This window comes from Giraffa tippelskirchi, chromosome 9 (assembly GCF_054371585.1).
Source record: "Giraffa tippelskirchi isolate mGirTip1 chromosome 9, T2T-mGirTip1v1.2.pri, whole genome shotgun sequence".
In the NCBI taxonomy this organism is placed as follows: Eukaryota; Metazoa; Chordata; class Mammalia; order Artiodactyla; family Giraffidae; genus Giraffa; species Giraffa tippelskirchi.
Window position 1 is genome coordinate 47,316,764 of NC_137283.1, and position 19,772 is coordinate 47,336,535.

At 57.6% G+C, this 19,772-nt stretch overlaps 3 protein-coding genes and 1 long non-coding RNA gene across 15 annotated transcripts in view; 2 read left to right on the top strand and 2 right to left on the bottom strand.

Moving 5' to 3' along the window:
- Positions 1-15,307, top strand: part of LOC145519985 (uncharacterized) — a 33,219-nt gene extending 17,912 nt beyond the window's left edge. The window contains exons 3-6 of the long non-coding RNA XR_014064100.1: positions 10,182-10,281; positions 11,021-12,081; positions 13,844-14,018; positions 15,225-15,307. This is a non-coding gene — a long non-coding RNA (uncharacterized LOC145519985). The remainder of the gene's footprint in view (positions 1-10,181; positions 10,282-11,020; positions 12,082-13,843; positions 14,019-15,224) is intronic.
- GRM2 (glutamate metabotropic receptor 2) lies at positions 1,841-10,787 on the bottom strand. Its single transcript, XM_081525253.1, has 5 exons — positions 10,338-10,787; positions 7,057-7,894; positions 4,491-5,566; positions 2,646-2,826; positions 1,841-2,419 (listed from the first exon to the last, which is right to left on the bottom strand). Exons 1-5 carry the CDS (start codon positions 10,785-10,787, stop codon positions 2,346-2,348), a joined length of 2,619 nt encoding a protein of 872 aa, XP_081381379.1. The 3' UTR covers positions 1,841-2,345.
- Position 15,308: 1 nt separating the features above from the next.
- TEX264 (testis expressed 264, ER-phagy receptor) overlaps positions 15,309-19,772 on the bottom strand; it is a 30,213-nt gene continuing 25,749 nt past the window's right edge. For all 12 annotated transcript variants that reach the window (XM_081525311.1, XM_081525305.1, XM_081525300.1 and 9 more), the window contains 2 exons: positions 19,300-19,468; positions 15,309-15,904 (listed from right to left, as the gene is read on the bottom strand). In XM_081525311.1, coding sequence (XP_081381437.1) covers positions 15,612-15,904; positions 19,300-19,408 — 402 coding nt within the window. In that variant the 5' untranslated portion in view covers positions 19,409-19,468 and the 3' untranslated portion in view covers positions 15,309-15,611. The remainder of the gene's footprint in view (positions 15,905-19,299; positions 19,469-19,772) is intronic.
- Positions 15,729-19,107, top strand: LOC145519982 (uncharacterized). The gene is made up of 4 exons (XM_081525334.1): positions 15,729-15,929; positions 17,884-18,033; positions 18,431-18,705; positions 18,901-19,107. Exons 2-4 carry the CDS (start codon positions 17,973-17,975, stop codon positions 18,922-18,924), a joined length of 360 nt encoding a protein of 119 aa, XP_081381460.1. The 5' UTR covers positions 15,729-15,929; positions 17,884-17,972; the 3' UTR covers positions 18,925-19,107.

Below are 19,772 nucleotides of genomic sequence, written 5' to 3' on the forward strand. Positions count from 1 at the left end.
CAGCATCCGACCCCGCCCCTACCCAGCCTCGCCCTATGGCGACGCGGCGGGGGCGGGACTGGGTCGCTCTCGGGGGCCACGCCCCCGGGATCCACGCCTGGGCGGTAACCCTAGTTTGCTGCCGCGCCGGTCTCTCTCCAGGTTTGCCCGATTGGAAGGGTCCTCGAAGGGACGCCGGGGCCTCGGTCCCCCTAAGAGCAGACACGGTGCCTCCACCTCGCCCCGCCATATCCCCTCCCTGAGCAGAGTCCTGTTGTTGGCTGGTCTAAGGGAGGAGGGCTGAGGTGAGATTCTCCGCCTACAAAACCTGTCTTGGAGTGGGGATGCCAAGGGAGGGGAGAGAGGAGGGGCCCAGGGAAGGAAAGGGATGTGGCCCACAGACTTGAGCACCGACTTTAGGAATTCTTCACTCGCCTCCTGCCCTTCTTCCCCATCCCCAGGCCTCTGGGCCCTTCTCTCTGGATGGGTAGCAGGGATACGAGATTCTTCACTGACTACCCGTTGTACCTTTTCAGCTGTGAACCATGTTCGTTGTTGTTGTTTAGTCGCTAAGCCGTGTCCGACTCTTTGCGACCCCATGGATTGTAGCCCACCAGGCTTCTCTGTCCATGGGATTCTCCAGGCAAGAATATTGGAGTGTGTTACCATTCCCTCCTCCAGGGATCTTCCTGACCCAGGGATTGAACTCAAGTCTCCTACGCCTCCTTTATTGCTGACAGATTCTTTACCGCTGACCCACTGGGGAAGCTCGAAAACACAGGACACCCAGTTAAATTTGAATGTCAGATAAACAATAAAAATGTTTAGTATAAGTGTATCCCAAATATGGATATACTCACACCAAAAAAAGCTTTCATTGTTTACTTAACATTCAAACTTGACTGGGCATTCTGTATTTTATTTGGCATCCTTACACCCCAAATATTGGCTCGAGAGGGAAAGCCACTCCTACAATTTTCTTTTTTCAGTTTTCTGTTTTCATTTCTTAAATTGTTAGCCCAAAGTTAAATTGTTAGCCCACAGCCTCACTAGTCTATAGATGCAAATGAATTCACTTAAAAATAGCACATGTCCTTGGCCTGCCCGTCTCCCAGTGCAGGACTTTGTCCCTCTGAGATACCGCACTCTGGGGCTTCCCCCAAAGGGGTTCCTCAGCTCCTGAGGTAGTCGGGTGCCCACAGCCCCCTAGGCCACAGGAGGGCAGCGGTTGCTTGGCTGCGCGGTGCGGCTGAACCTGTACCTCAGCGCCCTCTGCTGGTAAATCCCAGACTGCAATTTCGGGGGCTGCCCGAGGACGCTGGGCTCCACCAGCCAACAGCTGAGCGAGTTCCTTCAGGGAGAGAGGAAGGCCTCTTCTCCCTCCTCTCATCGGACTAACAGCAGATGGCCTCTCCAACTCCCCTCTCTGCCCCACCTCCTCCTTCCTCACGATGCTCAAGCCTCCTCTTGCCTCCTCGTGGCTCCCTCCACCTCAGATGTCCAGCCTGGCTCTGCACTGACCAGAGGCTCCTCAAATGCTAGGCAGGAGCCAAGGGTCACAGTCAGCTGCCTCTCCTGCTACATCACTCGCACTGCCCAGGTTCTGCCCTAGACGGCCAGATGAGCTTGTATCCATTTATACCTCCCATCCTCACCCCAGTGATGCCTTGGCCAGTCTGTAGCAGCTCCTTTCAAGGAAGGATGACTTATTCATTTTCTGTCTCTCCATCAGGCGGGACTCGGTCTCCACCAGGTCCTCCTAGCACAGGCACAGAGCAGAGTGAACAAATACTAGCAAAATGAAGGCTGAGAGGCTGGGGCGGGGACGAAAGGACCTCCTTGGATCAGAGGCAAAGTGTAATTTTCTCTTTTTTTAATAAAGACACTTCATTTACAGATAATACAAAATAAACCACAGGACAAACTACTGTGCAGGGGTAGGGACAGCCCCCATTTTAACCCCCCTCCCCATCCCAAAATAAGTTATATAAAAAATTTAAAAGGCCCTAGAAGGAGGGAGGGGTAGGGCTGGAAGCACCTTTGCTGATTGGGGATTGGGGCCTGCAGTCCTCAGCCACTCTATTCCAGGGCAGAGTGGACCCTGGCTCGCTCCCTTCCAAGTCCTGGGCCTGGCAAGGAGGGGACACAGCTACAAGGGCAGTTGGTGGTCATTGTTGAGGCTCCCAGGCCAGGGATCCCAGCTTCTGACTCTAAAGGGTTGGAGTAAGTAGGGTGGCGAGTGGCGCTGGGGGTGGGCACGGGGTTGGTATTATTGCAGTGCTCCAGCCATCTTCCTCCTGGCCCTGGACACGGGTCTGCACCGGGTTCTGGGGAGCAGCCATGTCAGGGAAGGAGTGTGGGGATCCTCAAAGCGACGATGTTGTTGAGTCCACCACCTCACGGCCGTTGCAAACAGTGGGGACAAACTGGGAGCCAGACCCTAGGAAGAGGAAACTGGAGGTTGGGGCTAGTCCTGAGATCCCTTTACAGTCGGTGGGCATCAGGGAGGCAGGACTGCGGAGAGCAGCTCACCACCACCCCCCACCCCACTCCTGTTCAGCCTCATCTAGGGGGCACTCCACCCCCAGCCAAGGAACCTCAGCAACCCAGGAAGCGGCCCCCATGCTGAGAGCTGGGTCGGGGTCTTATCACAGATGGACGCTGACCTTGGCCGAGGCTGGAGCTGGCTCTGGCAGCTGCGCTGCCGAAGCGGCTGGTGGGCGTGCGGTGGCTGACCACGTTCTTTTGCGGCTGGAACAGGATGATGTGCAGCTTGGGTGCAAACAGACAGCCGAGCACCACAGAGCCACTGAGGCTGACCGACACACACATAGTGGTGGTCTGCACCTGCAGTGGGAGAGGTCAAGGATGAGTCTGTCCCACAGGCCTGGACTTGGCCCCGGGAACCCTGCCCAGGTGGTGGGGTAGGGAGCAGAGGGGACCATAAGCATCCAGTAATGGGCCTTGGTCCATTTGCTAAGCCCCAGAGAATTTTTAGGAAGGTTGGGCACAGTCCCAGCATCAGTCTCAGTGCACTGTCTTCCAGGAAGACCAAAGTTCTAGCTGTGGGGTTAGGGTGAACATGCAAGGTGCATGTATGCATGGGAATGTGTGTGCAGGCATGTGTGTGTGTGTAGGGGTGCAGGCATGGAGTGCTGGCATGTAATCACATGTGTATCTGTATGTGGGTATGTGTGTAGGGGATGGTGAAAGTGTGCAGTTGTGTGTTAAAGTGTAGGATGCATGTGTACAGATGTGTGTAGGTGGGTAGATGTGGTTGCATGCCATGTGTGCAAGTATGTGCACATGTGTGTGAATGTAGGGATACGTGTGTGTGATGCGTGTATGGGGTTGGTGTGTGTACCTCTCGGCTGTCCTTAGCCACTTATGACTGGCATGCAAGTGCAAATGATACGCAAATGTAGGCTGAGTCACAGCAGATTCCCTCCCCAGTTCGTCGTCCACCACCCAGGCAGGTGTCCCATCAGGTGCACGAGCAGCCAAGCCCAGCTGGCCCTGGCCCTGGCCCTGCCCACCATACCTCTGTCCTGAGGGAGGGGGCCTTTGCAGGGGCTGTTGCCTCAATTTTCCTGCTCCTTTAATTGTTAAGATTGTCAGACCCTGCTCTATACTCCCATGCTGAGTGACCTAAGGGAAGGGATTGAACCTCCCTGAGTCTCCATTTCTTCATCTGTAAAATGGGGAGAGCCATGGAATTTACTCCAGAGTCATTAGGACCACCGAAGACTAGCCTCTTATTGTTCGGAGCACCCCTCACCTGTCACCTCCTCAGAGAGGCCTTCCCTGAGCGCCCCATCTGAAGCAGCCATTGTCCCTTGAAGCTGAGCAGACCCATGGAGCATTGAGTGCCAGTTGGAATTTTGCTTGGAAGCCACCAACTGGGGTACAGTTTCCACCTGCTTTGACCTTCCCAAACTCTACAACCCAGATCACCTCCCACTGCTTCACCTTTCCTGACTTCCCTGGTTTCATCTCTCAACCCCAGAGTCACACAGTTCCAGGGGTGCCACGTCACACTGCCCAGCTCCAAGGGGCATCAGAGCATCGCACCCTTTGGGGATGCTGGCTCCACAGCCCCGCCCTGCCATTCCCATTCCTGCCTCCTCCTCACCTCTGCCTACCTTCCCACCGTGTACACCCCCCACTGCAACTCAAGGCAGGGAGGCAGAGAGGAGGGCAATGCAGACCCTCTGCTCCAATCAGTTTCCATATTGACTGTCCTCCCCACCTCCATCCTACCTATTCCAACCTGACTGTACTGCAGAGTTCAGTTCCAGGACTCCTTCTAGGCCCCACTCAGCCGTCCCACCTTGCCCTGGGGTCCATTCCCAACTGGGCCACCATAAGCCGTGAGCTCCTAGGTGAGCATTTAACCTGTTGGAGCCTCAGAGTTATCAGAAGACTCAATGAGGGTACCAGGAAACAGAAGTTCCCATGTCCTGTTCTGCCCCCTGCCCCCACCTCAGCCTGCCCTGGAGCAGGTCGCTCACCCGGTAGTCACTGGAGGTGACATAGAAGATGGGCAGGAAGGCCAGCCAGATAATGCAGGTGGTGTACATGGTAAAGCCGATGAACTTGGCCTCATTGAAGTTCTCGGGGCACTTGCGGGTCTTGAAGGCATAGAGCGTGCAGAGTGCAATGAGAAGCACATTGTAGGCCAGCGAGCCCAGCATGCTTGCATCGCGGTGGTTGCAGCGCAATGTCACTACCTCCCGCCGCTCAGGGGCTGTCTCCTTGCCTGTGCCCGGGGCCTCCACCACCAGCCAGGTGGCCACGATGAGCAGCTGGCCCGAGATAAGGGCCAGGCAGATGGCCACCTGCGAGGCAGGGCTGATGAAGCGCGGCCGCTGGGCTCCCTCCCGGGCCCCACCGAAGATGCGCGCAATGCGGTTGGTCTTGGTGAGCAGGGCTGAGTAGCAGACAGAGAAGGCAGTGCCCAAACCGAGGCGCCGTAAGGTGCACACCGCTGTGGATGGCTTGGCGATGAAGACGAAGGTCATGCAGTAGCAGAGGAAGACGCCGCCCAGCAGGATGTAGCAAAGCTCTCGGCCTGAGGCCTTGACCACAGGGGTGGCATTGTGCCTCACGAAGACACCCAGCACAAACAGGGTGGCCAGGGCACCTAGGCAGGCGATGGTGACAGGTCCCATGGCCCAGGCATCGCCCCAGCGAATGTATTCCTGGGGCAGCTCGAAGCAGCCAGTGAGGCTGGCGTTGGGCCAGTAGCCCAGGCCACAGTCGGCACAGGTGAACTCATCCAGCCGGTACTCGTAGGGCTGGCAGGGGATGCAGAGCCAGCAGCAGACCTCCCCCGGCTGCACGCTCTTCACCTCGTTCTGGAGGCAGGGCTCACTGCAGCGAGAGGCGGGCAGGGGACCAGCTGAGGGTGAGGCCCATGGGATGAGGCTGGTGTCCAGGGTCAGGCCTTCTGCCCAGTAGCCCACCTTCTGGTAGCGATAGCGCCCACCACCTGCCCGCAGATAGGTGAAGATGTTGTAGCGACCAATACCGTCTCCAAAGCGGTCAAAGCGGACCTCGCTGTGGGTGTCAGCTGGGCGGAAGGGGGCTGGGGTCGGGGAGGGAAGGAAGAGAGGGTTGGATTGGTGGGTCATCCTGATGTGACCTCAGCCCTAACATGGAACCCAAACCCCAGAGCTGAAGTCAGTCCTTGTCCTTCTGATCCTCGCCCCGGCACTAAAGCCTGCCTAACCTCAGCCATTTTTCTAAATGAGAGGCCTAAATAAATAACAGACGCCAGCCCCAAGCCCCAAACAGAAGCCCAACCTTAGAGTCCAGGCATCTCCACAAACCTAATGCCCACACCAACCCAACCATGACTCCCAAAACCCAGTCTTAGACCTTCCAACCCAGACCCCAACTGTATCCCAACACATACCACAGTCCTTTCTCCAAACTTAACATGAGACCCCCAAAAGCTAAACTCGACCTTAGGTCTAGTCCTGGTCCTACTTAATCCCATCAGTGATATCTCCAGCTCCAGCCCCCCACCAGTCCTAATACTGATTGCACTATAAGTGAATCCCAACCTCAGTGGTCACCTGGAACCACTGATGTTTACCAGAATGTGCTTGGCAGGCAGCTCACAAATCACTCTACTCCCTACCCCCATCCCTCTGTGATCCTCACATCACCCAGCCAGGCTGAGAAGGCAGAGACCCCATCATCCCAGGTCCCAGTGACAAACGGCATTCAAATTAGCAGATGATATGCTTAAGACCCCACAGTGAATGGTGCCGCCTGAAGTAAAATGCAGGTCCCCACAGCCTCTACTCTTTCTACTCAGTCCTCGAAGTCCTCAAAATCCAACTTGAGCCCTACTATAAATTCCACTTAGCCAGAAGGCTAAATTTAGCCTTGTTCTAATGTCAACCCAATCAGACCCAAATGCAACACTAACCCCCCAGCCTGACTCTCCCATAACTCTGAATGTCAGTCTTATAGGAATTGCTACTCCTCTTGATCCTGGTCCAGAGCTCCAAGCTTTGTCAGCCCTGGCACCCTTTCTCGCTGTTCCTGCAGTCATTCTTTCTGAAGCACAGCGATGACTCTATGGCATTTATTTTTCTTGAAGCTGGAACTTTTATTAAGATAAATTCTGGTTTGAAGAGACCATGGCCACCTCGAGTGGAAAAGCAAGATTAGGAATAGAAATTCTCCTGGAAAATAGAGGGTCATCCTGATGCACCTTTATTCCCACTCTCTCTGATATTCTGCTGCCTGACAACGGGCTTGAGGTCTCCTGATCCCTACTCCCTGCGTGATAAAGAGGCAGGAGATAGAAGGCAAGGCCCAAGCAGGAAGCAGAGAGCCTCACAGTGCAGGGCCAGGCCAGATGTCTACTCTCTGGAAGGATCTCAGGAAGTGGCACCTCAGGCCTGCCTGGCTGGCCTTGTCCCGACACTGACACCAGCCCCTTGGGTAAGTCCCTGGCTTGCGGCGGGCTGTATTTTCCTAGCCATGTACTAGAACCTGAGGGCCTTCTCCCTCTCACCCTCCGAGAGCCAGCAGCCTGGTGGACCTGGCTGGCATCATTACCATCGAACTTGACATTGAGCACGAAGTCTTTGTAGAGGCGGCGCCCGTTGACGGGCCGCATTGCATCACAGAGGCGGGTGGTGTTGGGGCAGAGGGCGCGATGCATGTTGTGTAGGGCGTGGGCCATGGCATACACTGCATTGACCACAAACATGATCTTGGACTCTTGCTCAAAGGGCATGGCCCGCAGGGAGTGGGCTGCGCAGTCTTGCTGCCGGAAGCTGCAGCGGAACCTCTGCTCCCAGAACTCACGGAACCAGGGGTTCCGGCTGTTGTTCCACGGGTCCAGGCTCTGGAAGTAGGAGGCAAAGTCGCTGATGGGGTAGGAAGCCAGCTCTATGGTGATGGCGCCTTCAGCAGCACCCTCGCTGCCTGCCACCACACTCTCCAGGGCCCCCCAGCCATCGCTGGCCACCCAGGTGAAGCTGGCATTGAGGCGCTGGGTGGCAGCGAGGAGCTCGCGGGCGTCCTCAGAGCGGGTGAACAGGACAGCCACGCGGGCACTGGGCTTCTGCAGCAGGGCTCGCACTACGCCCTCAAAGGCCGCACGGCTCATGGCGCGGCCCACCTTCTCCGAGGTGGCCACGCAGATGTTGCGGGCGCGGGCCTCTAGCTCAAAGGCTTCGATGCCTGTCTCGCCATAGTCACCCTCGGATGCCACGGTGGATACGTAGGTCCAGTTGAAGAAGCGGAGAATCTCAGCCATGGCTTTGGCTTGGAAGAAGTCGGGGGGCACCGTGCGGGCAAAGTAGTCATAGCGGGACTTATCACTCAGCTTGGCACTGGTGGAGGCATAGCTGATCTGAGGGATCTGAAACAGCCGCAGGAGGTTGGCCACCTGCAGTGGGGCGGGCGGTCGAGAGAGCAAAGATAGAGACCAAGTCAAATGCTGGAGACGGCTGAGCCCCTCAACCCAGCTATCAGACTTTGGGATCAAGTGCCCATGTGGTCATCTATGATGTCTCCCTCTCTCCAAAGACCTACATCGTCTTGATGTGTCTTCCCCTTGGGGGCAGCAAGTTTTCTATCCCTTCCTAAGGGCTCAGAAAGACCTAGGGTCAAGGCACCAGGGTCCTGAGCCACACTCGAACCCCTCCCCTGTCTCCCTTCAGATGCACGGCAGTAGCAAAAGGAGAGAGCTAAGGAAAAACCCAAGTCCTGGGTGGAGATAGGTTGGCCGTTGGCTGCACAGGGAGGAGGCACTGGATGGCCTCTGGGATGCTGAGGGGTCTTAAGCTCTCTATCCCAGCGTCAATGCTGATGGGATGATGGAAAGAGGAGGAAAAGGCTCCCCAAAGAAGGAAGACTAAGATTTGAGGGCTCCATAGCCCTGAGATCCCAAGGGTGGGTCTCTATTGGATGCCTGAGCCTAAAATTAACAAGACTTCCTGCCTACCTGGCAGCCAGTCTCTCACTCTCAGATCCCTGGGATGTGCCCCTAAGAGTGGGGTCCAGCCAAGAACCTGGTGGCATGGTGGGTGAGAGCAGGGCATGGCCCAGGTTCCACAAGAGGGAGTCAGGTCCTCTATTTGCAGCTGGGACATAGACGTTTACTCGGATAGTGTCAATGCCTTCCCTGTACTGTCTGACTCTGTGCCCCTGGGCAAGTTAGCAAACCTCCCTGAACCTCAGTTTCTCATTCCTGCCTTCCAAGGTTGCTGAGCAGATTAAGGATAATGATGTACGTGAAGCCACAGTGCCTGAAAGATGATAGGGGTTTCGGTGAGAGAGAAGGGGCAGGAATGTGGATGAACCATTCCAGACAGGTGCAGCCGCAGGATAAAGGACTGAGCCTTGTTTTGACCCAGACAAGAAAAAGCAGATGGATGCTGAGCTGTGGGCCCTGCTGTGGGCCCTGCTGCAGGAGGCAGGCAGCTTGGGGTGAGGCAGAGGTAACTGGGCTCCTGGAGGTAAATACAAGGGGCCCTGAAAAGAATTGTGCAGAGGGGGTGCTGGGAAAGCACCCCAGAGGCCCCTGAAGATATCAGCAGTAGGAGGCTGCCCCCAGCCCAGGCTACAGATGGAGGTGCTGGTACAGCCATGCCTGTCCAAGCTACCACTGGCCATGTCCAGTAGCAGGCCTAGCAGAACCGGTGATTCATTCCCTGCAATAGGGTTGTGAGCAGGCCTCCCTCCCCACCCCAGGCCAGAAGCTGCCTCCATGGTTCAGACTCCTGCTTCCTCTGTCCTAAATAAGCATTCTGGGTCAGGGGTCCCAGCCTGGTTTCTGATGGCAATGCCCTCTGCTTGCCTCCTCGAGGCAGCTGAGGCCCCCAGACGAGGCCCTCCTTGCAACTCCCAACACCAATCTCAGCTCTGGCCTCACCTTCCAGGAGCCTAGGCTGGCACCAGACAGGTAAGGGTCCAGGCAAGAGGTGGAACCCAGTCAAGGACAGGAAGGATCCCCCTGGGCCACAGCAGCCAGGTGTGCCAAAGGCCATCAGCTGTGCCCTCTGCTGACCCTTTGTGGGAAGAACAGGAGGGAGGGCCTGGGTCCCTCCCTTCCCCACCTGGTCATCCTGCACTTACTGAAGATCCTGGGGTACCCTCCTCCTCACTTCCACAGACATCCTGCTTCTCTTCCTTCTCAGGGCCCTCTCCCCTGTATCCCTTCTCTGGGTTGCTCTTGGCTTCTGTCTCCCCCTTTCCAATACACGGAGAGAGGATCTGAGTCCCCGAGGTGCTTGGCTGAGAGCCCTAGGCTCATGTCTCCACTTGTGAGCACCTGGACTTGTGGCCTCTCTCCAAGCCTCAGTTTCCTCATCTATAAAGTGGCTTAATAACAGCAGCAGCTAATATTGATTATACCCTTATGATTTGCCAGGCCCCCTGATTCACACTTTGCATGTGTTACCTCATTAAATTACCACCACACCCCTAAGAGTGGTAAGCATTATGAGTCCTATTTTATAAGGGTGAAACTGAGGTACAGAAGAGAAAAATAATGCCCAGAGTCACACAGTGAGTGGGAAAACCAGGATTCAAAACTAGAGTTCTGACACAAAAGGCCTGGCTATTAAGCTTCTTAGGGCTGTTTAACATCAGATGTGTGTGTGTGTGTGTGTCTTGGAAGTGGGATGTTTTCCTTGCATAATCTCTAAAACTTGACCCCCATTTTTCCACAGGGGCACTCTCTTAGACTTCTGTAAAAAGCTACTCAAAGGAAGCCTCTAGTCCTCTTCCAGTGCATAGTAACCCAGAGTCCCTGCTCAGCTGGAATTCCAGGTACCCGCCTCCTCTGGCTTCCCTGCCCAGCCTCCATTTCAACAGCCCCCATTTACCTGGATGGAGACATCGCTGTAGGAGCCGCCAATGACACCAGTGATGGCAGTGGGAGCATCCCCATGGGTGGCATAAGAGCCGTCAGGGCAAATGTGGCGTGAGCCATCGGCACCACGGCTGAGTGAGGCACGCACAAAGTCAAGTGCCTGCTCCAGAGCATGCGTGTCCTTGGAGCAACTGTCGAGAATGTGTGCGCCCAGGCGCACTCCTGGGAGCAGGCTCGGGTCACGGTTGATACGATCCAGCGCAAAAAGCATGGCCTCCAGACGCTGGATGCCGCGATGTTCATTGACAGGACCACACTCCTCTGCTGGGCCACCCTTCTGATGTACTGGAAACAGCCCACCCAGAACCAGGTCCCCCTCCAGGGTCAGCACCTTCTTGGCTGGGCCTTCAGCCACAGCGCCCCACAGCAGCAGCAGAGCCAGGAGCCCAAGCAGTGATCCCATGGCCCCAGAGGGGATGGATGGGTCTGGCAGACCTGGGCCTCCAGGGGAGGAGGGCAGAAGCAGCAAAAGCAAAGAGAGGTGGAAATAGACCAGGAAAGGACAGACAGGAAGAGGATGAGGAGGGACCCAGCTCCTGCAGAGAGAGAGAGAGAGACAGACAAACAGGTAGGGAGAAGTGGAACCTGAGAGTGGCTAGCCCTTCTGACTCTGCTTCCCCCAAACTTCTTTCCCAGGGACTGAGGATCCAGGGAGAGGTGGTGCCTTTAACTAGGATGAGAAGCTCCTGGGACACCCCTTGGCCTGTCTCTCAGCCCTGCCTGGATCTGTGGTTGGAGACGGGTTCTGCACTCATCCCAAATTTAGCAGAGGTGGAGGAACTACACAGATAGAGGCTCAAACAGAAAACAGAAGACCCAGAAGAATGTCCAACACCCTGCACAAACCTCCCGGGACCCCAAAGTCAATAGCTTTGCAGCAGAAGGTCACAGTTACAAACTTGGGGGTCCAATCCCCATCCTTGGGTTTCCAGAGAGGAGCCATTGAGGGCTGAGAACCCACCAGGGAAGAGGGAAGGAAGAAGCTCTAAATGGTAGTCTTGAACTCTAGGGAAGCTTAAATGAGTACCCAAGGTTCCCAGACTCTCCCCCTGACTGAGAAAGTAAATAGAGACTCCAGGTCTTGAGAGTTAGACAGCGAGGTAGAGGGACTGGCCCCAGGGAGGGACACTGAAGTGGCCACAGGTCCTAAAGTCAACAGGGAAAGTAGATGTGAGTGTGTGTGTATATGTCAAGGGTGGTGGGCAGTCCATCTGGTCCAAATCTCAGAACAGGGTTCAGGGTGAGACTTTTGGACACCTTAGCACTATGTATATAGACTGCCATTTGAGACTTTTTGCCTTTGTTTTCTCTTCAATTCACAACCAAGCAGAGAAAGTCACCACCTCCAATCTCCCTGTCCTTGGCCTCAGGGCCCTGTTCACCCTGGCCCTCAAAGACTCCTGCCTCCCTCTTCCATTCTGCACCCCACCATTTGTGCCCCAGCTGCCCGCCCAGACACCCATGGCACACAGGCTCTCACAATAGCACGGGCTTGGGAAGGCTAGGAGAGGGAAACTGAGCCTGAAGAAGGGCAGAACTAGTACAAGGACCCCATGTCCTGGCCACAGAGACAGGGGCTCTTCACTTGGCCCCCTCAGCACCCCAGGGTTAATCTCCTGCTGGGGCCAGGCCAGGGGAACTGCGATCCTGTGCATCCCCAGAAAGAAGCAGCTCAAGCAGGCAAACAGGAGAGAGAGGTAAGCATGAAGACCAACACAGATGGGGGCACAGACCCAATGGGAGCTGAGTCCAAAGGAGTCAACCACAATCCTCCCACAGGGGTGGCTGGGACCAATGCTCCAACAGGGACAGAACCTTGAAGGGGAGAGAGAACCTCGGAAGCAGGGCAGCCTGAGAGCCTGGGCCACAAAATTTGGGGAGATGGAGCCTGAGAGGCTAAGACAGACAGAGGCACAGACAGAAAGACTGACCAAAGGACGGAGGGGTAGGAGGAACGAGGGAGCGAGATGCAGGGCGTGCGATCTTTGGGGAAGAAAGGCGGGACGCCGGGAGCTGCCTTCCCGCTTCCCGGAGCTCCTGACTAGCGCTGTCTGTATGCCCTGGCCAGTCCCTGCCCCGGGCGCCCCGGAACTCGAGAGCCCGAGGGACCCCAGGATTCGGGGTCAGGATCGATACGGTCGGTGGCGGCCGCAGCAGCACCCGGCTTACCCTACCTTGCGCGCCCCGCTCTGGCGTGGAGAAAAACCGAGCGGAGCGAGCCAGGGGCACGGGGTTCCAGCTCCCGCTGGCTCGCTCGCTTGCTCGCTGGCTCGTCAGCTCTGCGCTCTGCCCGCCCGCTCGGCCGGCCGCTTTCAATCGTGGCCCGCCCCGCCCCCGGCCCCGGCCCGCCCCCAACCCCTCCTCCGTCCCTCCCCACTCCCGATCTCCGATCTCCGGCGCCCAACCCGGCCTCCGCCTCCCTCCATACGCCTGCAAAGCTCCCCTGCTCTTCAGGAGCACCGGCCCGACGCTGTCCGCCGCGTGGTGCTGAATCCTCGGGCTCTCCTGCCCACTGTTAGAGCAGGTGCCTCAGGTCTCCTCCACCCCAAGTCAGAATGAGTCCCAGAAGACCAGCGAGCATGAGGCACGCGGCTGGGAAGGTCACTGAGCCCAGCGGGGTGCGCACAGCGCTGTGGTTTTCCATCTGTGAGAGCAGAAAGGCTGGCTCTAGGGTTGTGGGGGTGCCCCTGGGGGATAGGTAATGGGGCACGTGGGAGCCAGGGGGAGCGCTTAGCCTGCTGCCTCCCTGTCCTCACGTCTTTTCTCCCTACCCACTCCCATACTGCGTTCCCGTCCACATGCCAGGGCTAGGGTGGGGGCATGTCTTCAGACCCGACTAAGAGCTGGGGCCTGAGTCACTGGAAGGAAGAGATGGAGTGAGAACGGGTCGGGGGAGAGGGGAAAGGGTCAGAGGAAGATGGAACCTTCTCTTCCTTCCTGCAGATGACCTTTAAAGCTACTATAACCCCCCCATACCCCCCAACCCTGACCTCTCCTGACCCCTCCATGAATCTTGACTCTCATGTGTAAAGGGTATTAATGGCAAAGAGATACCAAGCTTGGGTGGGGGGTAGGGTTGCAGGCCCAGGGACTTAGGGTCAACTCTGAGGGACAGGCTGGGGCCAGCAGGGGGATCTGGGAGGGGAGGGGGCTGGGGAGGAGGCTGCTGAAACTGGTGGCTGTATAGGAGCAGGAGCTGGAGCCCGGACAGAGGGAGGACAGCTATGAGAAGACATTCTTGACTCTTGTTCCCTCCTGTAGCAGAGTGAGGACGGATGCCCCTGGGTAGGGGCCGGGGGGTAAGCGGCATCGCCAGACTATACTCAAGGATTTGGGAAGGAGGGTGTGCTGCACTGAGATGTAGCCCCAGAGCCACTCTGCACACACACTAACTGGCACGTGCAAGCGGCACAGGGTCTCTCTACACATGTTCCCCTGCTGCTGCCCTTTCCTCCACAGGTGTCAGGAGAGGCAAGGCCAGCTCAGACGCAGGCCTGTGGGCACACATCACACCCAGGTGCCTCTGGTACACACAGCTACATGTGAGCTCGGGAGATTCTTACTGAGGAAGGACAGGCTGTTTCCCTGGACACAGAAGCCCAACGCTCCACTGCTCTGGAAAGCGCACAGCTGTGTGAGAGACCAACACATCAAACCCAAACAAACCCAAACTCCATCACTAATGGGAGGCGAGGTGGCAGCAGGATAAGGGTGCAGAGCTGTCAGACAAGGCCTCGGAGATAGACATGCTGTCTTCACTTCCCTCTGCTCTCACCCTCTCCTGCTGTCTCAGCACAGCTGCTCCCTGGGGTCAGTCAGCAATGAGCCGGGTCCCTGGAGCAGAGGGGTGGACAGCAGCGGGGTGCTGAGGTGAGGGGACTGCACAGCAACCCCAGCCCACCCACCAAGGCAGCCACACCAAAGACATCGAGCCTTAAACACAGCACAAGCCTGGGTGGCCCAGTGTGTAGCCTGCAGCAAGTGAGCTGCACGATCCTGCTGCAGCACATGGGCATGCAGTTACACACCCTGCTATGCACATGTGCGCACACACCCAGCCTTACATGAAGAGCTGTACACGTGCACATGGCCGTACACACAGCATTACATGCAAACATACAAATGTACACACAGACACAGCTCAACATGTGGACACACAGCTGTACACAGGGACATGTCCACACATGTATGGCTAGTCATGGACACACAGCTGCAGAGACCTGCACCTTTATATATGGACAGAGAAACACACAGCTTTCCACTTGAACACACCCCCATACATACAGCTGTACACACATAGCTGTATACGGACAAGCCCCCAGAGCGATGATTCCATACAACCCGGTTCTCACCCCTGTAATAAAACTACAGTCAGACACTGAGCACAGCAGCGTGTGCAGTCACACCACCGTCCACATAAAGCCAGCCACGCCCAGGACCACCATCACCTGACCCATCCGTGGTTACACATACAAAACCAAAACCATGTGTGTGTTTGCCTGCACACAGGCAGGTACACAGGCACTGGCAGGCACAACAGGGATGTCCTCACTGGCCGGGCAGATACCAGGGTCAGCACCTGAGCTATGGACACAAAGGCGTCCCTCTGCGGCAGGCAAAGGCGGGTGGCAAGCTCCCCACTCTTGAGCCCCAGAGGGCACCCGAGGTTCAGCTTTCACACCCCTTGTCCCGACTGGCCTGCTCTCCTGAAGCCTGGGGAAGCCCCTGGGGCTGCTGCAATGGAGGAGCAGCTGTCAAGTAGAGCTACACAGAGCAGGGGTAAAGGGCCTCCAATTCCCCCACCCCAACCCACCATACCAGGGTACCTTCCTCTTCTCAGGTCGGGGGTGCTCCTGTCTACTCCGGGCCTATCTGCACAGGACTCCCTAAAGGGGAACAAACAAACCCACAGCACAAATCCAGGTGAAACCAAGAAAATCATTTGTTTTTATTCTGGGTCCTGGAAGCTCAACGTGAATCTGAAAAAAAAAAGATGTAACAGGGGTGGCAGCCCTAGGGGCTGGGCGCAGATAACAGTCCTAGGTCCTCTGGCTCTGGGGGCCGAGAGGACAGTGAGGAGAAGGCTTGGCCGGAGGCCTGGGGTGGAAGAAGTCAGGGCTGCACGAGAGCCCTGGCCCCGGCCTGAGACCAGGAGGTGGAAGAAGAGGAGGACGGCAGAGATGCTCAGGTCCTTAGCAGTGGCGCCACAGGGAGGTGCAGGCTGCAGTCACTCCTCGCCCTTCTCTGGGGTACTGGGCTCCCGGGGCCACTTGGGAGCCCCCAGGGGCTCAGTCTCAGGGCTGAGCCTTGGCTCCCCCATGCCTCCCTCGCCCTCCAGGTCAAGCTCCTCGAAAGACGAGCCGCTGGCACCCGACTCGCTGTAGCTGTGCTCGCTGCGGGTGTCACCATCGTCCCAGCCCCGGCTGCTCATCCCGGGGGACAGTGTGGCTGCTGAAGTGTCCCGGCTGCCAGGACCCAGCTCTAGGCTTACAGAACTCGTGTCGCTCATCGTGTCAGCACCTGGAGTGGGAAGAGGGGAGAACAGGTTAGCTGGGACCCCCACCCCCTCCTCCAGGGAGAGGACTGAGGCTCTCTGACCAGCAACAGCGACTCAGCCTGCACTGTGCGCTCATGAATAATAAAGCTGGCCCAGGCTCAGGAGGCTCGTTCCCGCTGCCCTCTGCCCTCTGCCCTGCCTGGGGGTGCACTGACTGGGCAGAGGCAGAGAACAGGGATGGGCTGGGGGTGGCGGGGGGAGGTCAGTCTCCTGTACACTCCTCTCCCTGCCCTGAATTAGCCTCAGCTCCTTGAACTCCCACAAAGCCTGCTGCCCCCTGGACCCCCAACAGCCCATTAAGGACCATTCAGCCCTGACCTGAGGAGCTGAGGGTAGAGCAAAGACTCCAGTAGAGTCCCCTCCTCCACTTCCCATTTCAGGCTTGGAGAGAGGTTTGTCCAAGGCCAGAACGCTGCCCGGAAGGCCTGAGGACAGGGGAAGGGACCAGGAAGCCTGCTCTCCTGTGCCCCTCCCCACACGCAGGGCTCCCCAGGGGGCAGCCATGTCCCTGCCTCTGGTCTGCACTGAGCCCCAATTTGAGGAGGACGCTAGGGAAGGAGTGGGATGGAGAAGTCCTGAGAAATTCTCAACAACCAATTACAGGGGAGGAAGGGTGTGGGATGAAGCATTTTACGGACTTTCTTCCTCTATGCCTGGGTTATCCCAGAGGAGTCCTTACCCATCCCCAACTTCTACTGGCTCCTAAGCCCCAAGGAGGGGGTGACCATGGGAGCACTCTGCTACCTGCTGGGGAGCCCTGAGACCCATCCTAGCCTGCTCCTCCCATCCCCAATACATCTTCCAGGCCAGGTTCATCTGCCCTCTTCTGGAGCAGCCTCTCAATTCACCTCCTCAGATCAGAGGCAGTAACAATGGCTGGGGGCAGCAAGCAGAGGCAGAGAGCTCAGGCCCACTGTGTGTAGGAATCCAGACAGACAGAAGGTGGACATGCCTCCCTTCCGGTGGGAGAGGGAAGGGGCAGCAGTCAAACATCACAGAAGGTGAGGGGTGGGCCAGCTTCTGCAGATCCTGTCTCCATGGTGATGGAGCCCCGAGCCCCAGAGCAGCTGGGGACTGCTTGGCATTTGGACTTGGCCTGGAACTTTCACTGAGCCTCAGCTGGGGCTCAGGGTGGGTATGTGTAGGGGGTCTGCTTCCTAAGCCTCCTCGGCCCCCAGATGACTCTGGGCCCTACTGCAGAGGTGAGGTGAGCCCTGCAAGGGCCAGGTTGCTGGCCCAGGGCCCTCGTCTTGCTGGGCCCTCAGTCATGGCTCCCAGAGTGGAGGCATTCAAGAGTGAGCCAGGACAGCTCCCTGAGTTGCGGGTGGTTCTCTCTGACCCTGGGGCAGGACGGCAGTCCCTCTTTTTCTCCTTAAATGATGACTTGGTGCCCCAGAGGCTGCAGGCCTGAGTGGAGCAAAGGAGGAGGATAATTTCTCCCTGGCCCCATTAAGTTCAACCTGCCCACACAGCCAACGGCTCTCTAGGGACCCAGGTGTGGGGACCCGCCTGCTTGCCAGCTGCCTGCCTCCTCCCTCTCTCAGCCCCTTGGCTACAGGTGGTCAGAGGAGGAGCACAGGACTGCCCCTTCAGGCCAGCCTGTCAGGGGAGAACAGCCCCCGGGCACATGTGGACACCCTGACTAAGGAGTGCAAGGCAGGGAAAGGGCAGCCCTCCAGCTCCATTAGGGTCAGTGTAGGAGCAAGTCTGAGTCCTGGGCCTGTGTCTTCGAGCAGGACAGGCCAGACCAGTCAGGGTAGCACCCAAACCCCCCCAGGCTGCTGAGGCAGAGAATGAAGCTGCCACCGCACCCCAGTCCCTCTCTCCTCCGCTGCCCACAGCCAGTGCAAGGAGATCAAATATTCATCGCCTCTCTGGAGCTAAATAATACATCAATGTAATAACAGGCAGAAGGCAGTTAATCACCCCTTTCACCTCCTAGCCCAAGCGGGGGCCACAGCAGAGAGGCAGAAAGGGACAGGCCAAGTCTTGGGCAGCCAGGCGCCCACCACACACCGCAGCGCAAGTGGCATGCACCTGGCAGGCAGACACCCGGAGTCCGCCCCAGGTGCCAGGGCAGACCCTGTCAGAGGTGGGCAGATCCTCTGGCCCCCAACTCCAGGGAGTGGGCGGGCAGGCTGGTAGGGAGGACAGGCCGAGAAGCTGGGGGTGTGGGAGCGAGGCTGCAGCCAGCTGGAGTGGGTGCCAAGTAGTCCTTCAACACTCCTGGCAGGCAGTGTTTGGAAGGGGAGCTGGGTGGGTAGGCCAAGGAGGCGGGTGCGGGCAGCAGAGGGAGGTTGAAGGAAGGTCAGGGTGCTCCCCTTCCTGCCCTGGGGACTGCCAGGGTCTGCTGACCTTGCGCCATGTCCTGGGCCCACAGTAGGGGCGCTGAAGAGTGTCTGCCAGGCGCTACCAGGCGGGTGGGAGCAGTGCCCCACGGAGGTAATTAAGTGGCAGATGAAGTTAACTGTGTTGGACATGGCCCCTAGGGAGTGAAGACAGCCTCCCGATACCCGCCCCCCGCTCCAGCCAACACATGTCTCTCAGGGTGACCTTGGCTGTTGAAGACTGGATGGACAGAGGAAGCCTCCTAGAGCAGGAGGTGAAGAAGGCAGTCACTCTCCCCCTGGTCCTGTGCCACTCCCACAGGTCATGGACCGCCAGATTCCCACAAGGCTCCTCCAGCATGGCCGAGTCTGAGACCCTCTACACCACCTGGGATGTTACCAGCAGGTCCCCTGGCCTCCTGGGGGACAGCCCAGGGGTAGGCTGAGAGCACGCAAGCAACTTGGTGGCCTAGACCTGGGGTAGGAAGGCTGGCTCTGATGGAAGGGGCAGCGTGCTTATCTCCTGTCTCCCCTCTGCATGCTCTCTGGTTCCTCTTTGAAAGGGAGAAAGCAGCTGGCTCTGGTTGGGGCCCAGACCAGAGGGACACCATGTTCCCCTCCTTACCTTTCAGATCCAGTGTCAATCTCACTTCTAATGAGCCCAATCCAAGCAATGCCTTTCCTGGGCAGCTTCAGCAACAACCCCCCCACCCCTCTGCCCCAATGAGCATCCAGCTGTCTGTGTTCTGAGCTTCCAAGGGTACTCCTGCTGCATCTGAAGGGAATCCAGGGCAGGATCTCTGTCTGTATTGCCAGGGTAACATGTGTAAAGCCACGCCTACATGGATCTGTGTGTCTAGGGACAGGCAACTCTGCACGTGGGGAGATGGGTCCCTTCTTCCACCTCTGCCAAGCCAAGGTCTGAACACCAACAGTGCCACACAGCCAGGGAGGAGGCTCCTTCACCAGGCCCACACGTCCAGGAGGAGGGCTCCAGGTGAGACCCTCACCCTCATCCCCCAATCCCGTACCTGTGCCATCCACCGGGGCGTCGTTGGCCTCCACAGGCCCCCGGCTCTTCCGCTCTGACTCCTTCACCTCAGGCACATAGAAGTCTCCCTGCCGTGCCAGGGGGCACATGAAATAGATCTGGTCTTGCTGGTAGATCTCCAGCCGTGGGTGGGCACACAACTTCCGCTCCTTGTTGGAGAGCACAAAAGGCAGAATGAGCCCTATATGGCCTCTGACCCATGCGCCCCCAAGTGGCCCCAGAAACCGTTCACTGTTTCCTCCCTCCCAGGGGGCTGGCTCCTCCTGTCCCAATCTCCCCCAAGTTCTAAATCTCTGCTGAGGGAGGCACCCACACAGCATCCTGTGGGCAGGGGCCCACACCCCAGGGGGCAGTGTTCTAACGACCTGGGAGTCCTAGACAGGTGCTGAAAGGACCCAGGAGCCTGGCACTGCTAATCCTGGTACCAAAGGCTGTTCCAAAAAGCACTGTCTC

Excerpts from the sequence above, each read along its gene's own strand:
- GRM2 (XM_081525253.1), bottom strand. The coding sequence starts at position 10,787 with ATGGGATCACTGCTTGGGCTCCTGGCTCTGCTGCTGCTGTGGGGCGCT. Across the intron at positions 5,567-7,056 it reads GCTCAATGTCAAGTTCGATG|CCCCCTTCCGCCCAGCTGAC; the intron begins GTAATGATGCCA and ends CCCCGACCCCAG. Across the intron at positions 2,827-4,490 it reads TCACCTCCAGTGACTACCGG|GTGCAGACCACCACTATGTG; the intron begins GTGAGCGACCTG and ends CTCCCACTGCAG.
- LOC145519982 (XM_081525334.1), top strand. The coding sequence starts at position 17,973 with ATGCACCTGGCAGGCAGACACCCGGAGTCCGCCCCAGGTGCCAGGGCA. Across the intron at positions 18,034-18,430 it reads CAGGGCAGACCCTGTCAGAG|GGAGTGAAGACAGCCTCCCG; the intron begins GTGGGCAGATCC and ends CATGGCCCCTAG. Across the intron at positions 18,706-18,900 it reads TCCTGGGGGACAGCCCAGGG|ATCCAGTGTCAATCTCACTT; the intron begins GTAGGCTGAGAG and ends CTTACCTTTCAG.